The 25,706-nt window shown below is 40.1% G+C and overlaps 2 protein-coding genes across 4 annotated transcripts; both read right to left on the bottom strand.

Annotated features, from left to right (window-relative positions):
* Positions 1-358: 358 nt before the first annotated feature.
* Positions 359-13,461, bottom strand: ctdspl2b (CTD (carboxy-terminal domain, RNA polymerase II, polypeptide A) small phosphatase like 2b). Of its 2 annotated transcripts, none has more exons than XM_088296930.1 (13): positions 13,296-13,461; positions 10,962-11,152; positions 9,539-9,662; positions 9,283-9,447; positions 7,380-7,622; positions 7,124-7,220; positions 5,776-5,887; positions 5,441-5,527; positions 4,359-4,421; positions 4,177-4,256; positions 3,931-4,057; positions 3,361-3,456; positions 359-3,270 (listed from the first exon to the last, which is right to left on the bottom strand). In XM_088296930.1, the coding sequence occupies exons 2-13, from the start codon at positions 11,127-11,129 to the stop codon at positions 3,205-3,207; spliced, it is 1,428 nt and encodes a 475-aa protein (XP_088153056.1). In that variant the 5' UTR covers positions 11,130-11,152; positions 13,296-13,461; the 3' UTR covers positions 359-3,204. The 2 variants fall into 2 exon arrangements, with proteins under 2 accessions (XP_088153056.1, XP_088153055.1); XM_088296929.1 differs by having other exon boundaries at positions 10,962-11,155.
* Positions 13,462-13,883: 422 nt separating this feature from the next.
* Positions 13,884-25,239, bottom strand: golm2 (golgi membrane protein 2). Of its 2 annotated transcripts, XM_088297069.1 has the most exons (10): positions 24,188-25,239; positions 21,022-21,076; positions 20,810-20,912; positions 20,385-20,475; positions 20,106-20,223; positions 18,289-18,372; positions 17,476-17,754; positions 17,204-17,335; positions 15,344-15,511; positions 13,884-14,481 (listed from the first exon to the last, which is right to left on the bottom strand). In XM_088297069.1, the coding sequence occupies exons 1-10, from the start codon at positions 24,512-24,514 to the stop codon at positions 14,405-14,407; spliced, it is 1,434 nt and encodes a 477-aa protein (XP_088153195.1). In that variant the 5' UTR covers positions 24,515-25,239; the 3' UTR covers positions 13,884-14,404. The 2 variants fall into 2 exon arrangements, with proteins under 2 accessions (XP_088153195.1, XP_088153196.1); XM_088297070.1 differs by lacking the exon at positions 15,344-15,511.
* Between the last annotated feature and the right edge of the window lie 467 nt (positions 25,240-25,706).

Genomic DNA, 25,706 nt, shown 5'->3' on the forward strand with positions numbered 1-25,706 from the left:
CTGCCTCAAGGAGTCAATGATGAGGCACGTGCTTCCTTCCTCATTGCATTGTCATAAAATCGCAGTCTATCGCAAGGGAAGAGGGTCCACAGTTAAGGATATTCGGCTTTGAAAATTAAGGATGATACTTCAGGTCGTTGACGCAGTACAGCGTTGTGTAATAATTAGAGAAACACTTGACAGTTGGACATGTTGCGCATTCAAATGTTTGGAGATCAATTGCAGTTCACAAGTAAAAAGTTAAAAACATTTTAGGTTCATCCTGAAATTCCACCGGAACGCTCAATATCGACCCCCCTGCCCCCCCAATAATTTCCTCTCACACAGTTACGAGAAATAAAAACAAGAACAAGGAAGAGGCTTTTAACTTTAAAACTTTGTTTCAGAAATTCAATGTAACTGTATATACACTTTACAATAGTACATAGCCTAGTGGCTAACAAAGATGTCTTAAAACATTTTAAATACATCTTTTGCACAAATAATTCTTACAAGTAAAATAGCATAAACCGATGAGATTGACAGGTATGGGGTGAAAACAAAATCAATAAGATTACTCTTCCAAAAGATTTAACTCTTAGCAGAAAAAGTGCCTTGATTAAAATTTAACTCAGGACTTCTGCCACAAAGCAAACTGTCTCCTCTACATGCAAAGTTTAACAGTTTAGTGACATTGTGCTAAACAAAAACATTTAAGAAAAAAAATCCACGTGAAGTCAATCTTCATTAATACATTTCAAAAGTTAGAACATGCCTTTTTAAAATCAAAAATACAAAATGTTTCCTTATTTCAAGAATTAAAAAAAAAAAAAACTGCGCGTATTGTATCAAACACAGTGTACAATAAATGGGTAACGCACATAAAAAGGAGCTGGATGACACATCAAATGTTTCTCCCAGATCCTTTACAAACTGCTATAACAGAAATGTTCAAACTCACAAGGGTCACACAATCTCTGAGTGAGGCTGGCATACTACGGAATAATTTGGCAAAAACAATTAGTGGGAGATCTGGATACCAGGGTGGGACTTCAAGGTGCATTGCCTTTTTCTTAAAGGGGAAGTCAACCCCAAATAATTATTTTCAATAAAAAGGTTATACGCATTTTCACAAGCCCCAACATGGCATTCTGTTTGATATTACGTTGGTGGCATATGAGTTGAGCAGCAAAATCCCCCCTATTTTTAGCCATCTCAGAGGTCGGCCATTTTGTCACTTTCTGTCGGCGGAAAACGCCATTATAGTTTCCCAGGGCTCAGGTAATGACCAAAGCATAGCTCACCTGTTTTCTGAAGCTGGGCCATGATTGGTCATCAGTTGATCCCTGAACAACTGTGATGGAAATTTCAGTCAATAGAAAGTGACAAAATGGCTGCTCTCGGAGATGGCTAAAAACAGGTTGATTTTGCTGCTGGATTAATATTCCACCAATATCAATTAGAATATCACATTTTGACTAGTGGGCCTGCATAGAACATATTCTTGGAAAGAACATTTTTGAGTTGACTCCCCCTTTAAACATTGTTGAAACCTTCACTTCAATCTGTTACACCTCCATGTATTTGTTCTACACTTGGAGGAAGAATTAGGAAAGACACCTGCGATTTCCACCCATACACAATTTACATTCAGTGTCTAGATGTGCACTCAACAGTACAAGTAAACCTCATTGTGCCCTGCAACAGCACAAGCAACATGTGACGCTAAAGGCAATAAGGTGCCGAACAGATGGCAACCACCTCTTATAACTGCCTCCCCTCAACAGCAGAGATTGCTTGGCCAGAGCAAGCAGAGCAGGATTCGTCTGAGATATCTAATACACTGGACACAAATTAATGCAAGTGCTCAAATGGGCAGGAATGAGTGGTGCTCTGTAGACTGATTGTCTTTTTCTATTTTACTATTAAGAGGGAGAACACTGAAGAACGCTACAAAGAGAGAAATTACTATATGGCACGGTAAAATGAAACCCAGACCAACACTGACAGGGGGAGAGAAAAAAAAAAAAAAATCACTGATCCAAACCCCCCAAAAATATTGCCCAGTTTTCAGGAGACTTATGGTAAGAAACTGTATTAAGTCAAGGCAGATTGCCGAGTATACTGTAGACGGCCTCACTTGCAAAACCAATGCCCGCGTGTAAGCATTCAGGGAGCTGCTCAGTGAAGCTGACTGGGAGAGAATATGTTGCTGGTGCCTCATGTGGCTAGTTCGGGGTTGTGACCGGATGTCATGAGACTCTGGTCTGCGCTACATTGTCATTATGCTATTGATCGCCATCAATTTACACTACACAATTGAAAGACGCAGGGCTGGGATTAAGACAGAATGCTAGATTACAAGTAAATGACAATACTAATTAACAAATCAAATACTGTAACGTTGACAATTATCACTTCAAACATGAATGCCCTTAAACCTCTCTATGTCAGATTTACATGTCTTCTACTTACTATCTTAAAAGGGCAATGCTGTATCCACAGTGAAGATAAAACCTTTGATTTAAGCCTCTGAGAACATACTTTGCTCATATTGTTAGATTTGAACAGTATACTGTGAACATTATTCACCCCCCTTCAAAAACACTTCAAAGATAAAACACCTGGAACGACTAATTTAAAACGAAAGACATTGGTTTACCAAAACAAAAAGAACAATACAACCTTGATTCACATACAGCGGAATGCATCAGATTGAAAAGGCTACAAAATTTGCCAACCAGATTACCAAATTGGTGTGAGTGTGGCAAACAGTGAACACAAATGCGGATTGATTTACAGGCCAGTCTTTCCTGTGCAGACTGGAGTGTCAACAGCTTCAGCACCAGGGATGGGCTTGGGTTCAACGCCTCAGGTTAGAGTTCCTCTTAACAGGCGCTGTTTTAGAGACACTAAGCAAGCACCAAATCCTTGAAATGGTGTGGAGACAATAGCCCGCTCCACATCTGAAAAGTTCATCAAAAAGTGGACCGACTTACAGTCTCTTTAAATCATGTGTACATTTAGAAAATTTCACCCTGTTCTTCAAAAACATTTTCTTCTGAACAGATAGTGTTTTTCTTTTTTAAAGCAACAGTGGGTTTTTGGAAACAAAAAAAAAAAAAAAATGAAGCAATGGCAAATGTTGTTTGAAAAGCGGCTTTTTACACACATGGTTTTTAGTCCTTTCTTGCTCACAGCCCGTCTGAGATGAGAGAGTGGCGTTCAATCAGGTGGCAACATGTCATGGAGACGAAATCTCTCCCGAACATGCGGCCGCACATCCTCGTCCTGTTGAATAAGTGGCATCATGACTTAAGGCAGAACAAACTCACGTCTAAGCTTGCTGGTAGATTCAATAAATAACGAAAGACATCCTACCATCTCAACCAGCTTCTCAAGGAAGGGCACCAACTTCAACAGCTCATTGTCATTCCTGTCCATGAACCAGCTCTCGATGGGAATTCCATTGGACAACTGTGAGGGTTTAAAAATAAACAAAACACTTTTTTTAAATTAAAATCATTCCTGTGTTTGAGTCATGTGTAATATCATGAGAAACTAATATTAGAGCAATTGAATAGTTTTACATCGCTGGACTGTAGAATGTTAAAAACCCAATCACGTGTGATTCGAGTCTGCATGATGGCATCAAAATTACTAATTGGTAAAGAACATCTGCAGTCACCCTTAGTGCAAAGGTAATGGAATTTCAAATTTGTACAAAATAAAAGTGATTGGACCTGCTTATGATGTTTATTTTTTTGACCATGTCAGACAAATGTAATAACATTTGAAAAAGTAAACATGCGTGAGAAAATGCTGGATTTTGACCAAACTAACAAATGACAGCCAATTGTTGCATCAAAGTTGCCCCTGTCACTAAACCATGTGACATTCTCACTTGTTTTTCAACTAGAATGCATTTGGCTTATTATATTTTTGGGTCACCTGGTATGCAAAGGCTTGCGGTGAATTGTCAATGATGATGGTCTTTGACAGATCTCTGCCCAGAATGTTGAGATCCTTGATGTAGTTTCCCTGGACACAGACACAATGCTCCCGAAACAACCTGTGTCTACAGTGACAGTCAGGCATGACAGGAAAGAGGGATACATTGACAACGTCAGATGAGAAATAATCCAAGAAACGCAACCACACACCATCATTGGTATGCAAGCAATAATTACACCATACCTCACTAACTGCTTTTTAGGGTCTAAGATGTTAAGCAGTTTGTCCGCATACACCTTTTTAGAGGCTGTAAAAAGGATGATCTAAAAAAAAAAAAAAAAAGGAAAAAAGTAGGGGTTAACACAACATTATATCAAATCCTCTCAAGTAACAAGAGAACAAGTCAATAGCCAGGCCATAGTTACCTCATAGATTTGAGACATGCGTTCCAAAAACTCTCTAAAAAACGGTCTCAAGCGCACATACACCTGCAAATGACATGAGAAATACTTTCAATCGGTACATGCGCAACACTGTGACTACATCTTAAATGTTGTAGGTCAGGCTTAATCTGCAATTATATGATTGATTTGTAATTAGAAGTACAATATCGGCTCACATATTGTCAGCTCCCTAAAATTATAGACGGACTTGGTTAACACGAGAGGCAGAATTTTTCCCCATAAGCTATGTGGATCTAATCTTGAAAAAAAAATAAACAAAAACAAACAAACAAATATATAATCATAATTTATCCAGTCAGTCTATCATATAATAAATATATATATTTTTTTTTAATGGACAAGTCGCATATATGCAACGTCTCAAAAACCTGATAAATGAATTTACTATTAGGTTTTTCATATGCTCCTAACAACATTCAAAAATTGTTTTGACAATTTGATATAGTAAGCACCTGTAGATAGTACAGGCTGTGTGATGATGTGATTTTATCAAGGTACACAGTCGGGGGGAAAAAAGTCTAAGAGTGCTAAAGGTTTTCTGTCCAGTTTTCTTGTCAGATCTGTGACATTGTCAACATCCCTTTATCTGTTGGTGACAACCCAGCTAAGAGAGGAAATGTGCGCCGAATGTCCTTTTTCATATATATATATATATATATATATATATATATATACACATTTGAAAATATATGTTGCTTTTTCAAACATCTTTTGTAAAAATAAAATTCATATTTGAAGAAAAACTTTGCTTAGGTTTAAACTAAATTAATTTTGGAGCACATAAATAAATTGCAACGTTTATTAAAATTCCCCAAAATGCCAAACATTTTAGGCCGCAACAATCATAAATGCCCGCGAAACCCGGGAGGGACTGGTTTAAGGCAAAAAAAATTTTTGGTCAAAATATGACTTTGTAGTCATCTTATGGAATCATTTTAAGACGGTGGCAATACCTGACAAGAGTGACAGACATGCAGGCGTCCGAAACTGCTTTAAATGTGTATTCATCGCCCCCTAGAGACCTGAAAAGGGAAATCAATTACCTGGTAGATGACGTCTTGAAAGAGTACAGGGAAGGTAAGGGCGGCATCCTCCAGCTCATTTAAACTGCAGTGAACCAGCGTTTCATCCTTGAAGATATCACATTAGAGGAATAATTAATTAATTATATATATATATATATATATATATATATATATATATATATATATATATATATATATATATCCTTTTTATATATATATATATATATATATATATATATATATATATATATATATATATATATATATATATATATATATATATATATATTTTAATTCATTTAAACAAAATCAATTTATTGTAGACTAATAAAATCTTGCATCCTGTAACTGACCAGATCAAGGACCAGTGAGAATTCAGGTGTGCTCCGAGTCTTCAATGGAAGGGCTGGTTTCCGAGTAAGCTGCTCTTCTGTTAATGGAGGGACATGCTTGATGAAGAAATACCTGAAGAGGAAGACATGAGACCTGGTTTAATTGAGCATACAAACTATAACCACAGTAATTTAGTCCCACTGCCTGCCAGATGAAGGCAACTCTGAACTTGAACAACCTGCTCAAGTCAAATGGAAATTAAAGGACTACCCAAAAATAAAATGAAATAAATAAATACAAATTGCTCAAAATAATAGTACACCCATCACACAGTCCTCCCTTATATGGAAACTTCAAATCAGCTATTTGCCTAGTTTAGTGTAAAGCTGAGATGATGTAATCTTTTCCCAAATAAAGAGTTAAACCAAAGAGTAAATGGTACGTTTACGCCGGATACAAAATGAACAGCGGCAACGTGCAAGTTTGATCGTGGGTGTTCATTTGTGCATTCACACATTACTTCATGTACCAGTGAAGAGGTGAGGCAATAGTTTAAAGAAGGCGGAAGAACCACTCTTCATTTTACAAGCAACTATGGACGACACACGTAGCAAGCACCTGAATCAAATCATCAGGATCGTTATCAGCTTTTGCAAACCTTTCTAATGAGCTAATCAGTTGAATCAGGTGTGTTGGAACAGCGATACGCCTAAAAAAGGCTGGAGAGGGGCTCTTGAGGACTTGAACACCCCTGCATTAAGGATAAGACACGCACATAGATTCAAGTGAGTACTTTTCGGGTAATGAACTAGTCCGCCATATTTAAAGTGGCGGCGCCCCTGTAAACTACTGCACTTCAACTTCAAAAAGTGAAAACCTACAAAGTGCGCAAAGTCAATGCCTCTCATTCATCCATTTACACACAGACAATCTGATAGAATAGGGAAACAGGTTGGCACCAATAGCAATGTATGCAATTTTTTTCAATCTATGATTATACATATTTGGTGTCACAGTCCCACAGTAGACTCAAAGAAATTGCAACTTCAAAGTGTAGCGTTGGCTTCTTGACAATTGTCAAGGTGCCCATGCTGAAGGGCGAGTGAAACCCCCTACCACATGGCCCACCACACGTTCACCCTGACATCTCTGCTTGTTAACTTGCACATTAAAGTGCGATGTGCAACCGATAATATACAGCAGAGTGTGAACTGGATTTCCTTCAGCTATAATTATAAAGCTGTTCCCAGAAACACTGCACTATTTTGGCAGAAATTGAACTTAAAGCCGGATGATTTGTATTGTCAGCCAGTTCACAGACAGCCGGAGGTCCATGAACAAATGTTGAGGACTAGAACGTGAACTCACGGATCAAAGACTTCCCAGTCTTCTTCATAGGATGCTTCGGGTGGTACTGCAGTGGGAGGAGTGTTCATGTATGTCATATCTGGACTGGAGCCTGGAGCTGGGATGAGAGTAAAAGTCATCCATCATCTCATTTATGTTAAAAGGAGGCATCAAAACACAAAAACAGACACTGAATAAGTCACAATCTCTTTTCATAATACTAACACTAAGAATAAATTGTATTTATAATTAAACTTTACGTTGCTACATGACCTACCAGTGAGGGGGGGGAGGTCAGCATCAGTCTCTCCCTGTTCTGCTGCGTGGTAGCCAGCAGGGATGTGAGGAGGTCGCAGAGGTGGCAGGTGGGATACACTTGTGTAGAAGTTAGTGGCGGTACATTGTTCCTGTGTAGACGCGGCTGTGCTGGTGGGCGTTTCCACTGTTTGTTCAATTTCAAGCTGCTTGACAATTTCCTCAGCTTCCAATGCCTGGTCTGGAGAGTCTGATCCAGATGAGGCTGTGCAGATGAAGGGAAAACGTCTTAAATGATCAGACAACAAGAAATAATGCAAAACTTAGGACACATTGGTGAAGACACATGCAACATAATACCAATTTAACACCTCTGTCCTAAAAAAACAAATCTGCAGATGTGCCAGATGATTCTCTGATTCTTTGATTGACTGAAAGCCATGTGAAACAATTGCTTCTTTGCATCATCTCACAGGGATGAAAGGGTGGATAGATACTTTAATCCGACGAGGGAAAATAGATTGCTCGCTCCATAACAAAGTTACTGTTGAAGACAACACTTGCAGCGGTAGCCACTGGATGTGGCAAATATAAGGGGTGTTTAGCACAAAAATAACAAACAACAAAAATCGATTCACTCAGCTATCGGGATTTTATATGCTAAGATTCAATAAATCGATGTCAAAGTTCAGAATTGATTTTCACAATGTTTTAAAAAGCAAAGGTGAAGATACCACTTTACTCAAGGAGAGCGGAGCCAATTTGTTGCATTCATTTACTACTTCATCTGATTGAGCCAGTGCCTGAGCCATGCAACTGGAGCAAAACAAATAATTATAAATGTTATAATATTCGTAAAAATGTATTGTTAGATAACCAAGACATAGAACAGTTGTAAAACAGTAAAATCATTAATTGTGATAAAAATCTAATCGTCACACAACTATTGTGATTTAAATTGAATAAAGAGCTAAGTGAATCTTCCCCAGCAAATAGAGGAGTAACTACCGGTATACAGACATCATATTACATTATCACAATCTGTAATAATATCATAAAAATCAATTATTTTTATAAACCATTGGCTCTTCAAATTTTTGCAGCAGTAGCACCCAAAAAAACATTGCTATACAAGTACCGCCATTAGGAACAACATTGTCATATAATAACATAGTGGGCATAACAGAGAGGTTTTATGACTACACTTGTATTTATTATTGTCAGTCACTGAACATTGCGCATAACTCAAACATTAAAACCGTGCTTAAATGTAGATATATAAAAATGTACTACAGTAATAATTACGTTTAAATGTATTGACAATGTTGAATGAAAATCAACAAATGTTTGAAAATAAAATTTCCTAAACATTTAAGATCCGGTAGAATTTTGGGTTATTTTTCTTAAACGCGTGGGAAAATAATTGTTTTAAAACTTGCAAAGACTAAGATTATTTTCAGCATCAAATTACTGAGATAAAAGAGATCAAACTCTAAGTTGTTATGATTTTTGGGGCGTGGGGCTAAAACTCGATCAGTTGATGCAACCAGTAAATGCATGAGTTGCCCCTCTGTGCAATATAAAGTGCCCTCATTTCATTGCTGGTGATTCAGCGCAACTGCTACTTCCTGACTGATAATAATACAGCCCATTTCGAGCACTACAACGTTAAGTTAGCCATCAAGCTATATCCACAACCCCAAAAATAAAATTTTCCCTGAAGTGTTATGTATTTAGTGCTATTCGGGCTACATCGTTTTTGCCATATGCAGGCATGAGCGGAGCACTTGGCAAGATAGTGGCGAAACAGGCGGCGCCGCTGCTGCAAGCACATGATGTGGTGGCCAATTCCACTCAAATGTGGCCAGGAGATTTTTATGCAGTTTGGTCACCTTGGTTAAAAGGTTTCGTGACCCAGTACCAACCCTGTAAAGGCCTGCCATTTTTAGCTGGTGAGAAGAAGTTGAAAACAGGAGAAAAGATGGTCCCGAGAAGAGTTGTTCTGGGAGGACTTGTGGGCACTTCTACAGCTGTCGTCTCCTCCAGACTGCCATTGGACTTCTCCTTATTTCTGTCATGATTGGTCACCACTGCAAATCAATTAGTATTATTCAGACAAGACCAATTAGTTGTTGTAAAAAAGTGAAATCACACAGTACAACTTTTCTTGGTGCCACTCACATCCATTGACAGAGACTTTTCTGCCAACCCGAAGGGCAGTGTTTGTGTCTGGAGTTGAGGTGATCAGGTTGTTGTCCACATCACTGTGGAGATGGGCTTTCTTGGCTGGGCTCTCCTGCTGTACCTTAACACATCAAGAAAGTCAGAGTTCAAAATTGTAGTAGTTTAAATCAGAAATATTGTCCATCTGAATCACATCCAATTCTTCCATTTGGTTCATCCTTCAGTTAATAACTTAGGAAGTACCTTCAGGCACAGCTCATGAATTACAAATCAATAATGATTCATCATAGGGACATAAATTATTGTGTTAAAAAACAAAGTTTTAACATACATCTTGCAAAAAGCTTGCATCATAGAGTAATTATGGCTGTGACTATCGAATGAATATATTATTCCATTGGTTAGGGGAATAATCTTTTTGGGATTAAACGATCAGTTGCATGCGTGTTTGTTTACACACATCAACATTAATTTGCGCTCTTTCTCTCTCCAATCTGTCAACTTGTTTGCTGCTATGGGAGTTGACACTCAGAAGCACGCACAAGTACTGAAAATTAATTAAAACTAACTGAATTAAAAAAACTTGTTGGGCAGTCAAATACGGGTTATCGCGCTGTGCATGCGACAAACATTGAAATATGGCATGACATTTATCTAATCGAAAATGAGGCGACGGAGGAAATTTCACCGAACATATCTAAAAATAGATGAGGAAAACATTTTTAACATGTAAGAGCATTTTTTTCCCTGAGAAGAGTGCAAAACAGACAACTGTAACGTAATCACACGAAAATGTCCTCATGAAAAATTGCGGAAATTAATCAGTTGTCACATGCCCACCGGTCTACAGTGCTCTTTTTGCAATCTAAATACTAGTGTGGTAATAAAGCGCGACCAACTTTTTAATAGGTACCATACGCGTCAGAGCTTTTGAGATTGCTCATCTCACCATCTACAGTGAGAGTTCAGAAAGTAGCAAAATATGTGCCTTTATGTTGTCCCTGACCACTTTTGAATATCATACACCGAACCCATCAATTAAGAAGCAGCATTGAAACATTTTAATATTTTAAGATGCAACAACAGATATATTTGTAGTATACAAAAGTATTTAAAGGATCAGTTATCGGCATCAGTATCGGCCAAACAAAGAAGTAAATTATCAGAATCTGTTGAAGTTTTTCACATCCTGAATCACTACTAAAATTAAAACTGATTTCTATGATGAGTCGCAAGAATCTTAGCATGGATTTTAAGGAATATTAAACTCTCCCAAGAAATGCTGCGTTTGACCCATGACAATTAGAAAAGAGTTTTACAAAGGCATAAGATTATCCAATACTGTTAAAACTGAATGTAGGATTGAAAGGAGAGGATCATAAGATGTACACTTTTCCTCAAAAACGTATAACCAAATTACCTTTACAGCATTTCCTCTGATGAACTTCTTGATAGTTGAGAACAAGCTCCTCCCACCACTGGTAGGAGTGTCTTCTTCTACCTCCGAGTGCCTTCTCTTGGTCCGAGATGGGCGAGTGGCCAGACTGGGGATCGGCTGCTGAGACGCCTTACGCATTCTCAGCCTCATCGTTGTAGCAGACACATGTAAATCTGCTTCAGAAAGAAAATTGCATCATAACTCAAACAGTAAACTGAAATGGGGAAAAAATGATGAGAGGGAATTGACAAAACTGAATAATAAAATTGAATAAGATTTGTTGTTTTACCTGCCATTTTTGTTTCATGCAAGATGCTGTATGTAGCCCTTAAGTGCATTTTATTTTAATATGTTGTGAAATAGGGAGCTACCAAACTGCTTTTCAGTGTTCGTGCTATCCTATTAATTGATACAACAGCATAAGCAAACACTACTTTTAAAGTTAGACAAACACTTCTTTGACATTTAAAATAACCAAGACTAGGAGGGCGTATCTGTGTATACTTTTGTAGGACTGGTTTGCTTTGCTGCAAACATCTGGATGTATTCAACATCCCATTTCACTTACATCACGGCAGCCGCAGATGGCTTAACTTTCAGTGGTACACTAAAATCACACCACACGAGATTGTCCGCTGTACACGTTCATGAGGACATCGTATGGATTGCAAAGTCATTTTAATCAAAACAGTACTGTACGTTGAATTTGTGATTTCGGATGCATCTAGGTAACACACATCTTGCCAACTAAAATTTTAACCTCTAACTTTTCGACTCGTGCACTCGGAAAACACAAATTGTAAGGAAAAGCCCAGCCTCTTTTCCTTGCATAACAGTAGCAAAGTGAAAATGTGTCTGGACATATCCAGGGGACTGCTTCAGCTTTTCATTTGTAAAAATGACAAACACTGATTCACTATAAACTGATAAGAATCTGCCTACTCCTGTGATTGGTGCCAAACAATTTTGTTGACAAAAAATGTTTGTCCACACAAATAATGCATGCATTGTACAAGATAATTAGACATAATCTAATAAGGGAAACTTGTCTCAACTCGTCATTTTTCAATACTTGTTTGAATGTGAAAAGGCTGCTTGCTTTTGCAAAATGAACTAAATTTACCATAGCTTGATTTACTGCGTAAATATCAATAATATGAAGCCTGAAGCTATCAATCCCGGATGTTATGACGCGCACGCATCATGCACACACATAACAGTAGCTGAGGACAAGCAAGCGAGCGGGAAATCGAAAAATGCACGCTTCAAACAGAAGCTGGCTAACAAACGTTAGCCGCGGCAACACCGAGGGAGACGTACGCCCGCCGATATCGGCTCCAATCCGATATGTATAACGTGCAACTAAAAATGTATTCTTACAAACCTCCAAATCCCCACCGACAGTCCCTTTTCACTCCAATTCCGTTTGCCCATCAAATCACAGCTAGCTGACAAACGACAGTTCCATCAGATCAGCCACATTTAGCGTCAAAAGCTTTACACGGGTCGGCGTTCTTCGGCGCAACATGTTACTCAGAGACCAACTTAGTTACGTTTACATATTGGATGAGATGTTGACTTAAAAACAAGATCGTGTTAACCAGTCGAAGGCGCTAACAAATCAATGCGGCATTGCCAGTTCCAGGAAATAACACTTAACTTTTGGCATTGAAACTATTTGGTAGTCAGTGACTTGTGACAACCGGTTTATATGCCTCTTTGGTCAACTGCCATGTCGTTTTATTTGCAAATGTGACAATTGCGATTCAGTCTGTCAAACATCTAAAGTCGTTGCCCCCTGTTAAGACCGGGTACATTATTATCGCTGTTATGGACAAACATAAAAAATGACCGCGTTATTTTATTCGGCAATTCATTTAGACGTAACGAGTATTATTTTAATGACCTGAAAATGTGAAAGGTAAACATGCCCTTTAGCTGGCTAACTAACCAGTGAAGTTCAGTTGTGGAATGTAATAGGCTCGCTTTCACCGCAGCAAGTTACAAGACAACGCGACAACTATTCGCCTTACGTTCCGTGAATGTTATTTTATGCACTTGTAGGTGAAGGCAATGACGTTGGAATTTTGTCACGTTAACCAGGAATGCGCTCTACCCATGAAAGGCCCAAGTTAGCTAGCTTCTCGAAGCTATGTTGCTTAGCCTAGCACAATTAGCATAGTGCCAGCTTAGCTTCCTTGGGGGGGAAAAAACTGCTTCAGGCTAGCAGATGTGGACAGCCAGGAAAAGGAAAATATTTCGCTTGTCGCCAGTCAACATTACAAACACGAGGAAAATATGCAGCTGGATACTTACTGTACGGCGTTGCTCGGTTGTTGTAAATATCCGCTCATGGACCAAATGCCATCACAACGGAGCCACTGAGTTTTTGTGTCGCGTTGCTCCAATTTATCTACTCAATAGCCTCTGAAACGACACACCGTTGGTAACAGGCGCCATTTCCCGCCTCCGCTCAGGCTCTGCGAGGTAAATACCCGTATGGACACAGACACGCCCCCTTACCTCTCAAACACAAACCAGCCAGTCCGCAGTGGAGCCTGAAAGAGCGCTTGCATCTTCAAGGTGGATCAAACGCACGGACTGTTTTTTCTTTCATAATTAGACTTTCAAATCATAACATAAAGATCTGATGACTAAAAATATGCAACTGTTGAACAGTAAAAATTGTATCAGTTAAGATTTATTGCACAACTACTATTTTAACTATTTAAACTAATCATGAAAAGAAACATCAATACTTGATAGAGATGTGCCAACGATGTCACGGCATTTTACTTGTAGGGACACGAACGGCATAGGTCCAAGTATTCAAATATAGATTACATCACATCATCCAGAGTGTAACAAGCATGAATAATATTTAGAAAAGAAAATGAGGGCCACTTGTGTTCACAAAAAATGATTTAATAGACTGTAAGCAAAGTCCTTGGCATTTCATACGCTTTCTCACCACTGTAAACCGAAAACACAAATGTAATCCTTACTAGTGTCCAAAAACTGTGGTAGAGTCCAAATGCCCAGTGAATCTCTCTGAGAACCATTTTAGCGCAGCAAAAACAATACAAATTCCAAAGTTGATGTGTCACCTATTCTATTTTAAACTACTCAGCTATGAACTGAGGCACTCGGTCCTACAGCAAAATAGTCGTCAATGTCTATCGACCACTTACTGTGTATTTTCCTAGCCTAACTCCATTACCAATTCACGCATAAACTCATTATATAATTTGTTTTTGTCTCGTATTGTTAGGTAACATTATTCAAATTCATCGGTAGTTCCGCTAATCTGCCTGTTGAGGTGATCCATGACACTAAGGATGCAAGATGTGACTTCTGAATCATTCTGATGTCCAAATAAGGAAGTCAGGATGTCGGGATGGATTTTTACTGTATAAAATTCACACTCAGAGAATGTCGATGGCTTGATGTCGCTTTCCATAATCCACTGCCCGATCCCCCTGCATGTCTCGGTCATCGTCATCTAAAGCAAAAGATCAAAAGGAATTAGAAATGTTTCAAGTAGGCATTCCAGTATACAATACAACTTTATTTATATGGTGCATTTCACAACATCTTGAGCTGTAACAAAGTGTAATATAAATAAGCAGAAAAATACAACACAAATTAAAACACATAAACACATACACCAGCAGAACAGCGACAGTCACATGTTGAGCCAAAAGCTAAAGATGCTGTAATTATATTAGACATCATCGAGGAAGAAAATTAAACACTGTCAAATAAGTTTGAATGTAAAGTCTATAAAATTAATCTAAATTTAAAAAGACAATGGATCAAATTTGGTTGCATCCAAACAAAACAGAGGCAACGCAAATTAAAAATAAATGACACCAAGAAAAAAAAAACATGAGTATGGGTGTGAATTTCAATGTTTCAAGGACAACACATAGACGTCGTCAAACACAAGTGAGCTATTTTTATCGAGATGTGGGTCAGCTCAGACAGGTGTGACTGCTAAAAACGAAGCACAGGCAGTAGATAGCAAGTGATTCACATCCACCGAACCCTGAGATCCTTGGTCTGGTTTCCTCAAAAGAGAAAATGTGTTTAGATCAATACTTTGGCTTTTTATGTACAGAACTCAATCTGGAGCGCATTGCAGGCAGTTCTTCGATCCCAGAAATATGATGTCACGCGTGTCTTTTTGATGATGGATTCAAGGACCAAAATCATGGCAATGCGAGCTACTCTAAGCACAAACTGCTGGGAAATGCTAGAGGGAGGGTTGGCAGCAGAAGAGGAATGGAGTGAGGGGGTGGGGTCACGTGAGCAATGGTGAACACACATCTGGACAAGCGGTCCAGTCCCCCTGCCTGGCTCACCTTGAACGTCTTCCTCACCACCATCACCATCCTCTTCCTCATTGTAGGCCAGCTCAGCCTGCTTGTCGGCTTCATACTCACCCACATTGCCATCGTCCCCATTGTAGTCCGCTAGCTTAGAGCCATGTTGCGGATCTACTGGGGACTCGATCTCGTCAAAGAACCGGCCTGCAGGAGGCAGAGAAGGGGGGCCTCATCAGGAAGGGAGAGAAATGAAGGCAAACGAAGGGATAGAAGGAGTGGTTGAAATACTGCAGAGTAAATGGGATGAAGCGGAAGGGGTAGAAGAATGGATAGGTAGTGACCAATCAAAGGAGTGTTACTCAGCAGGACTTTTTTGTCTTAAGGCCTCTACACATCAATCCGATGTCGGCCGTTATGGTCAACTGTCGCGTCAGTCTTGAAGTCGGCATGTGGGACTGGAAAATGACGGAAGCACACACCGCAAAAGTCGGCAGAGACACCGACTACTCCGAACGTTATGCGCATGCTTGAGAAGTGGTATCCCTCCACGCCATTGTCGCCAATAGTCAAAGCGTAGGCGCTGATGTTGAATAATGGCAGTATTTCGTGAATGAGAGTGATTACTTCGTCTTTACGCTCTTCTGTCCAGCCAGTCGTCATGCCCATAGAGGAGATGTAAAAATGAGCAAAGTTCATTTAGTTCTTTAGAAATAGCTTCAATTTTCACAGTTTCCCCGCTTTCGTCACTTCCCATTCTTGTCCAGTGCACTGATTTGCTAGCTGACAGCCAAGCACAGTGATCATTTGTCCCAGCAGCCGCACCCCATTCTACATGTTGAATCGGCCTAACACGTCCCCCTCAGGTTCCCCAACAACTGCACCGACTTTACGTTTTGCGCTACACCAAACAGACAACTTGTACCGACTTTCTGACACAGATTTGGTATGTTGAGGCCTCATTAGCTGCCCAAACAGACCAGCTGAGGGTAAAACTCGGGTAGTAGCAAGTTGGGCAATATTTGGAGCTACCTGCAGCAATTTTCGGGTGGATCTTGGAAAATTTTATGCAAATATGGAGAGATAGAGAGACCGATGCAGACGAATGGTGGGGAGATGAAGACAGGGTTGTAAGCAGGTTACCGATGACAGGCAGAAGAATATATCACAAAACGGGAAAGAGGAGGAAAGTGGCTGCAGAGTAGAAGCCAGGCAGTAGTACAGGATCTTCTGGGAAATGCCATGTGTCGCCTCTTCAAAACCTGTGCCCCCAGTTTGATCCTTCAGGCTGAAGGGCTTGGCAGCAGGGCTAATAATCCTCACTTGGGCTTTGAATCCATGAATCCATCATGATGATGGATATTGAAAATGTTTCCTATCTTTCTTAGAATGTGCTCATCAGTTTATATACCCTTGTAACACAACTGTATGTCCCACTACAAACTACGTAACCAAATTGGAAATAACCTACAGGGTCTATGATAGAGTACGTACTACAAATTGCTCAATATTAACCAGCAAAACAATGACATTCTGAATACTTGAGTATCTGTCAGCGTAATCTAGTGTACTATAGTGGAGTAATAACTAGATGGAGTCCAATAGATTCCAACAGCAATGGGCAACTTTGTATTTGCACACCTGATAGATATTGGACAGCAGCCGAGTGAAAAGCTAAGAATAAAAGCTGCGCCGCCAACCAATGATCACGTTGTACTTCATTTCCTTTCCCTCCATTCATTTCATTCTTTTATAAAAAAAAAAAAGAAGCAAAATAAACAAATGTTTTCCGCTCGAGGATGAAATGGAGCAGAAAGAAGACAACTCTTGCAAGGCTACCTTACAGCATCCATTCAAAGCCAATTATTTCTAAAAAAATGTGTCTTTGGTCATACTCACTTTGATGATGATGGAGTGGCCCTGCTGGGACTTGGTCTTTGTGGTGTGCTTGGATGGGGTTGGGTACCTGGGCAGGGTTGGCAGGCAATGGAATCCCCTTCAAGCGTTCACCTGCAGCCTTGACATCTGGGGCTGACAAGAAAAAGAAATTGATTTGCCTCAAATGAGAAATGAGCCAAAATCTGTCATAAAATATTTTCCTAATACATAATCATTTATTTATTTTAAAATAATTGTAATCATCTATCAAATGGTTGAAGTGCAGCGTTTACCTTGAAGTTGTCTCTGCTGTTCACCCAGTTCATCTGCTTTGATATCCGACTTGTTGTCTTCTTCAAATACAATTGGTTTGTCTGCTAGGTTGATGACACCTGGGGCGGCAATCACAGCTGCCTGGCCTTCACCTCTGTCCTGCTGGAGTCGAGGTTGGTCGAGAGATAAGCCCTGTACCCCTGGGCCATCAGCTGCCCCAACACCTGGTCCAGCACCAGCACCCACAACCACATCAGGGGCTTCGTCACGCTTCATAGTGATGGCTGGCTTCTTCAATTCTTTTGAAAAAAAATAGGGGCAAAGTCAGAAATAACATCTAAAAATATAGATTTTAGATACAGTAATCCCTCTTCTATCGCTGTTCATGGGGACCAGAAGCCCCCGCGAAAAGAGAAAAACCGCAAAGAAGAGATTGACTTTTTTTTAATATTATTATTATTTTTAATTTTTCATTTTGGGGGGAGGACATGTTGAAGTTTGGGGGGAGGGGTTTCTGAACACAGCGGTTTACTATCCGCTTATCCAGCTCGACTGACTAACTGAACGGCACATTTCTATAAAATTAATAGTTTCCAAACAGAACGCAGTTCAAAAGGGCCAGGCGTTGTTTTCACGTGGATGAGACTACCGTGATCCAACAAGAAAAGATGCTGGGTCATCGCAGCCATTAAGCTCACAAGATAAAGCCACTCGTGCTCTCATTGTTTGATCTTACGACTATTTTAGAAAAACCCGCGAAGCACTGAAGCTGCAAAGTGGCGAGGGAACACTGTCAATATCTCCACATCTAAACTAACTACTCAATTACTTACCAAATTGCACTTCATCGAGTTTTCCCACCTCACTGTCTTCAATACCAGGCATGCCAGCATCACTGCCTGGCTTACCCATAACATCTGTTAGAGAATATGGAGAGATGTCAGGTTGAACATTTGAGACAACATAATCACAGCAGACACAGCCCATGCCATTGTATTAAACTTCAAAATCATTTCTCGAACAGCTGTGGTCCTTTGCTCTGAAAACCTGGTTACTATGAAATGCATTCTACAGCACAAAAATGATTGATATAAAGAATGAGACATTCCCTTAGACTGGTAAGAAGTTAATTTTGCACGCTAACCTTCGCGGTGTCAGTGGCCTAACGTTAATTGCTGTCCTGACAGTGGCAGTTGTTTTATCCTGTTAACTGCGGGGTGTTCATGGCTGCCTGCATATTTAGTTTAACAAAACCTAAGCGGCACTAAATGTCTGGAAAAAGATAAAAAATAAATCACACCAATCGCCACCAAAATTCATATGCACATTCCTATTTTTGTACTGATTCCGGTTCAGGTCACATAATTATTTCCTGTTTGGGACATATGCTGGAAGGTGCGAGAAAGTCAGAGAGAGAGAGTCATAGAGTGAGAGTGTGAGAGAGAGCAAGAGAGGGACAGCAGCGTTAAGTCGTGTGATGAACTTTTTTCATCTTTTTTTCACCCATACACAGATGAGCTTTGCTCTTCTGTGAGGTGGCCGACACGCTGCACACCTACCCCGTGTGACAGAGTTGGAGCACTTTTTTCACCATTGCATCACCCCCCCCCCCTAAAATTCACAATATGATACCGGTACGAGAACACTAGTCTATGCTCAGTAATGTCAACTAATAGATAGATGATATAGTTTCAGATGAAAGACCCTTTATCATCGAAAAACGCTGCAGAAACAGTATGTTGTGACGACACACGTAAAAAATGCAATCAGCACACGCTTGACTAGAAAAAGCGGCATGGATTGGGATAAGCCTCAAATCACTATCTTGAGCGAGCAATATAAGCACTTTGTCACCAAATTATTATTCATCTTTTAGCTCAACGCGCACAAACATCAAGAAACTTTGTGGCACTGCGCAATTGATGTAGTATCACTTGTGAAATACAGCATACGATCAGGCCCACGGAAGCTTAGCCAATGGTGAGTGATATTTTTAATCACTTTATTTTATTTTACCCTACGCTGGTCCATCAAAAATGTCTTCACAAGTGTGAGTGTCAAAGAAAAGTTTGGGGAGCGATTTGAGATGTCAGAGATAAGTAAACATTTCAATAATTTTATAAGTTTTTTTTTAACTTTGAATCATTCATATTAATTTGTGCATTTGCAATGCCTTAGTTTGAGCGAGGTTAGTACACAGTCATAGTCATTAATGGAAATGAATATTATTTATCCATTATATTTGCCGCTTCTCCTCATGGGGGTCGCGGGTGCGCACACACAAAGAGGCAGGCGGGCAACTACCTACTTTCTGGGGGGGGGGTATGCAGACACATAACAGGCGCCCCACCCACCCCCAAAAAATAAATTAAAATAATACGATAAAGATTTCATTTTTTATATGTAGCCTATAAATACATTTGTGTGGGGAATATAACACTTTTATTGAATACGTGTCTGATTTCTGCATCATGCAAAATATTTTTTCCATTTTTGACATTTCTATGAATCTGCCATTTTCTGAACTGTTCATATTGGATCTTTCCTGAATATAAAGTGTATACAATACAATTTTATTTAATTAGCGCATTTCACAACAGTAGGAGCTGTAACAAAGCGCTTTCCAAAAATATGCGGTTATCATCAGTACCTTTTAAATCTGGAGTGTCACGCCGGTGAGTCGCCACTGTATGGCGCTCTTCAACCAGACCCAGAGCTCCCTCAGCATGTCTTCCAGCCACTGCCCCCTTTTGGCCGTCAATTGCATTCTAAAAAAGTTGCCAACAGGCAGACAAAATTACACATTATGATTTAAACGTTAAAAAAAAAAAAAAAATCTCATTACATAGTGCATTGCACCTGGAGACAGATTGTTCAATTCACAATGAATTAAAGACAGACCATAATGTAACAAATGAACAAATCTAACCCGTTTTAGCTTTACAGCTTCCTCTTCTAGAATCTTCTTTGATTCTTCATACTCAATTTTCAACTGTGCAATCTGACGTCCACACTGTAAACTTGGGAATACACAGTACATGCAAATGTCAAAGAAAGATTATAAATGATGATATATAACAACAATGAATAAAATCAGATTACGATGGGTTATCCATAAAAAAGATGTATCAAAAATAATTCCCAATAATTGAGCTTCATGTTGATGAGATGGGAGTAATGAGAACAATGCGGCATCATTGCTTTTAGTGCTCAAAATGTACACTATAAAATGTTTGGGGGATTCATAAATTCATTCATTTGTTCCTTCATTTTAGACAATGTTAAGTTTCTCAATCAGTGCAGAAAACTGCAAGGAAGTTCGAAATAAACACAAAGCAGAAGTCATTGCCATACCTTTCATATTCCAGCTTTCTCTCCAAGGTTGTTCTATTCTTTTTAACCTCTCTCATCTGATCTTCCTGTTTCATAAATTCCTGCTTCAAATCATTCAGTTGCTCTATTCACACACAAATACAATACATTTTATTATTTCAAAATAGCTGGTCCCCGGCATAAGCAGGTTATTCACAACTTCTAAATTGGACGATGCCATTTGCGAGACTTACCATTCAGCCTTTGGATTTCTGTCATTTGAGCTGAGAGGTCATCGTGCATCTTAACCTACACAGAGAACGAAAAGTTAGAAGAAAGAACCACAATTCCGTTGAAGTTGGGACGTTGTGTAAATATTAACAGAATACAGTGATTTGCAAAACATGTTCAACCTATATTAAATTGAATACACGACAAAGACAATATATTTAATGTTAAAACTCATACATTTTATTGTTTATAGCTTGGAATTTTTGGCTTTAACACATTCCTGGGTCAGATGGCAACACAGACTGAGGAAATTGAGGAATGCTCATCAAACACCTGTTTGGAACATCCCGCAGGTGAACAGGCTAATTGGGAATAGATGGATGACATGATTTGTGTATAAAAAAAAAAAAACAGCTTTCTTGAATTGCACATGTCATACACAAGCAAAGGTGAGCCGAGGTTCAACTGTTTGTGAAAAACTGTGTGAGAAAAATAGTCGAGCAGTTTAAGGCAATTTTCCTTAATGTACAATCGAAAGGAAATTATCATCTACGGTTCAAATTCAGAAGGTTCAGCTGGAGAAACCACTGCATGTAAGGGGCAAGGCCGAAAACCGACAGTGAAGACGCGTGACCTTTGATCCCCCAGGTGCTACTGCATCAAAAACCAACATTAATGAATAAAGGATATCACCAGATGGGCTCAGGAACACTTCAGAAAATCTGTGTCAGTAAAACAGTTGCGCCACATCTGTATGCGCAACTGAAAACTCAACTACGCAATTTAGCAAAAGGACCCAGAAACGCTGCCGACTTCTTTGGGCCCAAGCTCATCGAAGATGGAAATTGAAAGTAGAAAAGTGTTTCGTGGTCTGACGAGTCCACATTTCAAATTGTTTTTGGAAATTGTGGACATTGTGTCCTCTAATTACCATTAATGCTCAGATGTACATACAGGTTTTGGAGGTATATTCGGTCACTCCTGAAATTGGGGTTTCACTTCATACTATTACTTACTTGCTTAAATCTTATGTTTGTGATGCTTTACCTAGTAAAGCTCAAATGTCACATCTGGGGCTCAAGAAAGGATTGTATTAAATCTTGACAATTACAAGCCGATTATTATTCTTATCCCTGGTTACATCATGCGGGTTGTATTGCTTTGTTTAGTGTATTTTTTTTTTCTACTTCTCACGCAGGTGCAAAAGGTTCAGAACTGCAGAGTAGTTGCCGTCTCTGTCAGCTTCAGTCATTTTGCGGTTCCACGCGCCGATTTCTAGGCTGACAGTTGGCTACAACGGTCGACGTCGGATTGCTGTGTAAAGGCCTTTACACTTTAAAGGCGCCGTTGGCACAGATGGTTAAAGTTGCGTTGATCACATGTTCGGGATTGTGTGACCATTCAAGAGGGCAGCCTCCGAATCATATTCATGTGATCTCGAAGCCGAAGAGACATTGCATCACCTTGTCCTTATATTTTAGGGACCTGACATTGTAAAGGCAGGCATAATCTTGCCAAAGTTCAACCAATTTATCCTCCAGGAAAGTCTCCGAAATAGACTGACAAATGCCACCATATTTGGTGTATGAAGAGCTTATGCGCCATGAAAAAAGCCGTGTGAAATTTGACTCCTGTGTCCCGCACACCAAGCGCCGATGGCGTCTAAGCGCCGAAGTGATCAAACATGTTTGCCACTCTGTGCCGATTGTGCATTGCCATCTGTGCTAAAAAAAAAAACAAGGTGCAGATGCTGGAATACCGAGCATGGAAGGCGACGAGCACTGATGACGCCTCGTGTGCGCTGCGCTTTAAGAAGGCATTTCCAAAACTACTTTTATGCTTGCACCCTTTTTGAGCAAGATTTACGACAGTATCCATCCATTCTTTTCCGCTTATCTGAGGTCAGGTTGCCAGGGCAGCAGCTTGAGCAGGGAAGCCCAGACTGCTCTATGCCCAGCCACTTCGTCCAGCTCCACCTAGGGGATCCCGCGGCGGTCCCAAACAAGCTGGGAGACATCGTCTCTCCAGCGTGTTCTGGGTCGGCCGAAGGGCCTCCTCCCAGTGGGACATGTCTGGAACACCTCACCAGGGAGACTTCCAGGTGGCATCCTGACTTGATGCCCGAGCTCCTCCCTTTCGCCACGTTGCCAATGACGTGTTGAAATGGGTAGTAGTATGGAAAGTATTTTCCATATTCGCAATTCCAGCAAAGGGCCAATTTGTCTTTTATTTCCCCCCCAAAATAGTGTGTGCTTGTTTATGTGTGTGCAATGTCCATTGTTTAAATGTCACTGTTAAGTAACATTGTTACAAGCATTTTAAGTCTTTTTTTTTAAATACATAAAGCACAGCCTGTGTGACAGTTAACCTGTAACAGTAGGAGTTAAATGTAACCAAAAATCAAGAAAAATTCATCACGGGACATCGTAAGGTATGTGGACTAAAAAACTTTATTATGATTATGGCTCAGTGAAAGGAGCCCCAACCTTTAACAAACTTGATACGACACCAACAAGGAAGTACATGTCTGTTTGTGAAACCACCTGTTGGCCGTGTGGACAATATTTACATGGGCCTAGTGAAGACTACCTCAGAAAAGTGAACTTGTGATGTACTGGCAAAAACAGTTGGAGGACTAATGTACTCCATAAAACGAATCATTTGACATCAAGTTACCAACAGTTTGCTTTGTTTTCCATTGTAAAAACATACATAGTCTGATCAAAGGGAATTTAAAATAAAATGATCAAACAAACTACATGGCCTTGTACTCCCAAGGGTACAGTGAGATTAAATTTACGTCCACCCACAATGTCTGAATGCCTCATATTTGACTCCAAATTTAGACATATTTGAAATACAGTAATTTTATATTAATTCTTCATAAAGTGAGTACAAAGGGTGTAATTATTTTGTTGTCTTATAATCAAGCTTGGAATAAAATGACACACCATAACGCCCTCTAATCTCGTTGCACTCTTGAGTACAATGACAATAAAGGGATTTCTAATTCTAATTCTAATTCTAAACTTTTACAGTCCAGTCAGGCCTTCTCTGTCCAGCTGGAATATTTGGACGAGAGCAATACCGAAGGTAAATACGCACGACTCAATAAAAACTTGTGTACTGCTACTGCTGTAGTGTAATTTTGCGAAATGAAAAGAAGCACATGACTTCTGGAGACACTACCTTTTCGTCGGTGCACTTTTTGACGAGCACATCTCGGGCCTGCAGCTTGCCTTCCATGATGCTGTAGTCTCCATCCTTCTTGTCCAGCTGCTTCCTGTGCGTGTCCACCTGCGCCATGAGCTCAGAGTTGCGCTTCTCCAGGCGGCTCCTCGCCGCGTCCGTGCGCTTCACCCGCGACTGCACCTCCACCAACTCATCCAGTAAGCGACCGTGCTTGTTGGACACGGTCCAGTAGTTGAAAGCCAGTATGGCAATGATCGCCATGAGAAAGATGAGGATGAAGGACGGGAGGCGGCCTCCTCGTCGGTTTGCGCCGAAGCCGATCATGTCCGATCAGAAATTACAACTGTCCCTTCAGCGTGTAACCTTGTGGATCAAAGAGAGTATTCCCCCGGTGTACGTGACATGACGTGCCCATGCGGCAAAGCGCTCAGAAACACAAACCCCACATGCAGATCGTTAATGGTCAAGACTGATCACATCTCTCACGCTTCACTCGCCGTCGCCTTCCTTCCGCATACTGGGCATCTTCGCCAAAGTCCGCCCAATGTCAGCCCAAGAAGGACGTGGCCTAGCCCAGCTGGCACACTGCACAGCAGACGAGACGTGGAAGTGGATCTCTGCACGGCTCCGTGGCAGAGGCGCGAGGACGTGCAAATGATACAGCTAACTCGAGCTATGTAGCGTTAGCGCACGGATAGTTCTTTCTACCCAAATCACGAACACCCCCCCGTCGCGCTCAGTTTTGTTTCAGGGGTTTGGTGCAACAATCTAACAGCACCCTTGATTGTCTTCGATTACGAATTAACGTTAGCCCCCAAAACACTACAGCAGTCCGACTCCAGACAATGAGTGGAAATGCAAACGCAATCGGTGCCTTGTGCATGAAACGTTCAACGCGAGGTTAATTTCATCCGGAGCCAATACGAAAGACAAAACACTAGCAAACCTGCAGAATACGCGCTTTAATTCACAACGTTGTATTCCAACGTCCGAATTCCGTCCACAGTCGCGTTAACCCGAATGACCACAACGCTCTCATCAGCTAAAGCGGAAATTACTTTCAAAATAAAAGCTCTCATTTGCTATTTGTGTGTTACGTGGCACAGGGTTTTTGTTGTTTCCATTGGACCAGACATAAGAGAGTACTTTGGGGTTTGTTTGCTATGTGTGACTTAATATTTCACACTTTTGTGTTATTTACGCAATCAAGACATACATTCATGGATTTAAATAACAAAGCTATAAAGCAAGTTCAAACCACTAGCACATAATATTTTTTCAAGAACAAGGAAGTTGAATTGAAAAAAAAAAAACAAGAGCTTCTTTGGTTGACAAATTACCGCCCTTGGACGGATGCAAATGCAGGTCCACTGACATCAGAATGATGCATATAGAAAAGGAAAAGAACATGATCCAACAACTTGCGAAATTTACAAGGCAAATAATTTATCATATTACAACCCAATACAACAATTCACCATGATCTCAATTTGACGCTCAGATTGGCAAAAGCCAA

Source organism: Idiotropiscis lumnitzeri, chromosome 5 (genome assembly GCF_059441095.1).
Source record: "Idiotropiscis lumnitzeri isolate Australia: NSW breed Sydney's pygmy pipehorse chromosome 5, RoL_Ilum_1.0, whole genome shotgun sequence".
NCBI classification, from domain to species: Eukaryota; Metazoa; Chordata; class Actinopteri; order Syngnathiformes; family Syngnathidae; genus Idiotropiscis; species Idiotropiscis lumnitzeri.

Bases quoted from the DNA above. Each gene is read 5' to 3' on its own strand.
- ctdspl2b (XM_088296930.1), bottom strand. From the start codon at position 11,129: ATGAGGCTGAGAATGCGTAAGGCGTCTCAGCAGCCGATCCCCAGTCTG. The intron at 7,221-7,379 runs GTAGGTCATGTA...CTCTCATCCCAG, and splicing joins TGACCTCCCCCCCCTCACTG to CTCCAGGCTCCAGTCCAGAT. The intron at 5,528-5,775 runs GTCAGTTACAGG...GATATCTTCAAG, and splicing joins TCTCACTGGTCCTTGATCTG to GATGAAACGCTGGTTCACTG.
- golm2 (XM_088297069.1), bottom strand. From the start codon at position 24,514: ATGATCGGCTTCGGCGCAAACCGACGAGGAGGCCGCCTCCCGTCCTTC. The intron at 20,476-20,809 runs GTATGGCAATGA...TGTATTCCCAAG, and splicing joins AGAAAGCTGGAATATGAAAG to TTTACAGTGTGGACGTCAGA. The intron at 14,482-15,343 runs GTGAGCCAGGCA...CTTTTGCTTTAG, and splicing joins TGGTGAGGAAGACGTTCAAG to ATGACGATGACCGAGACATG.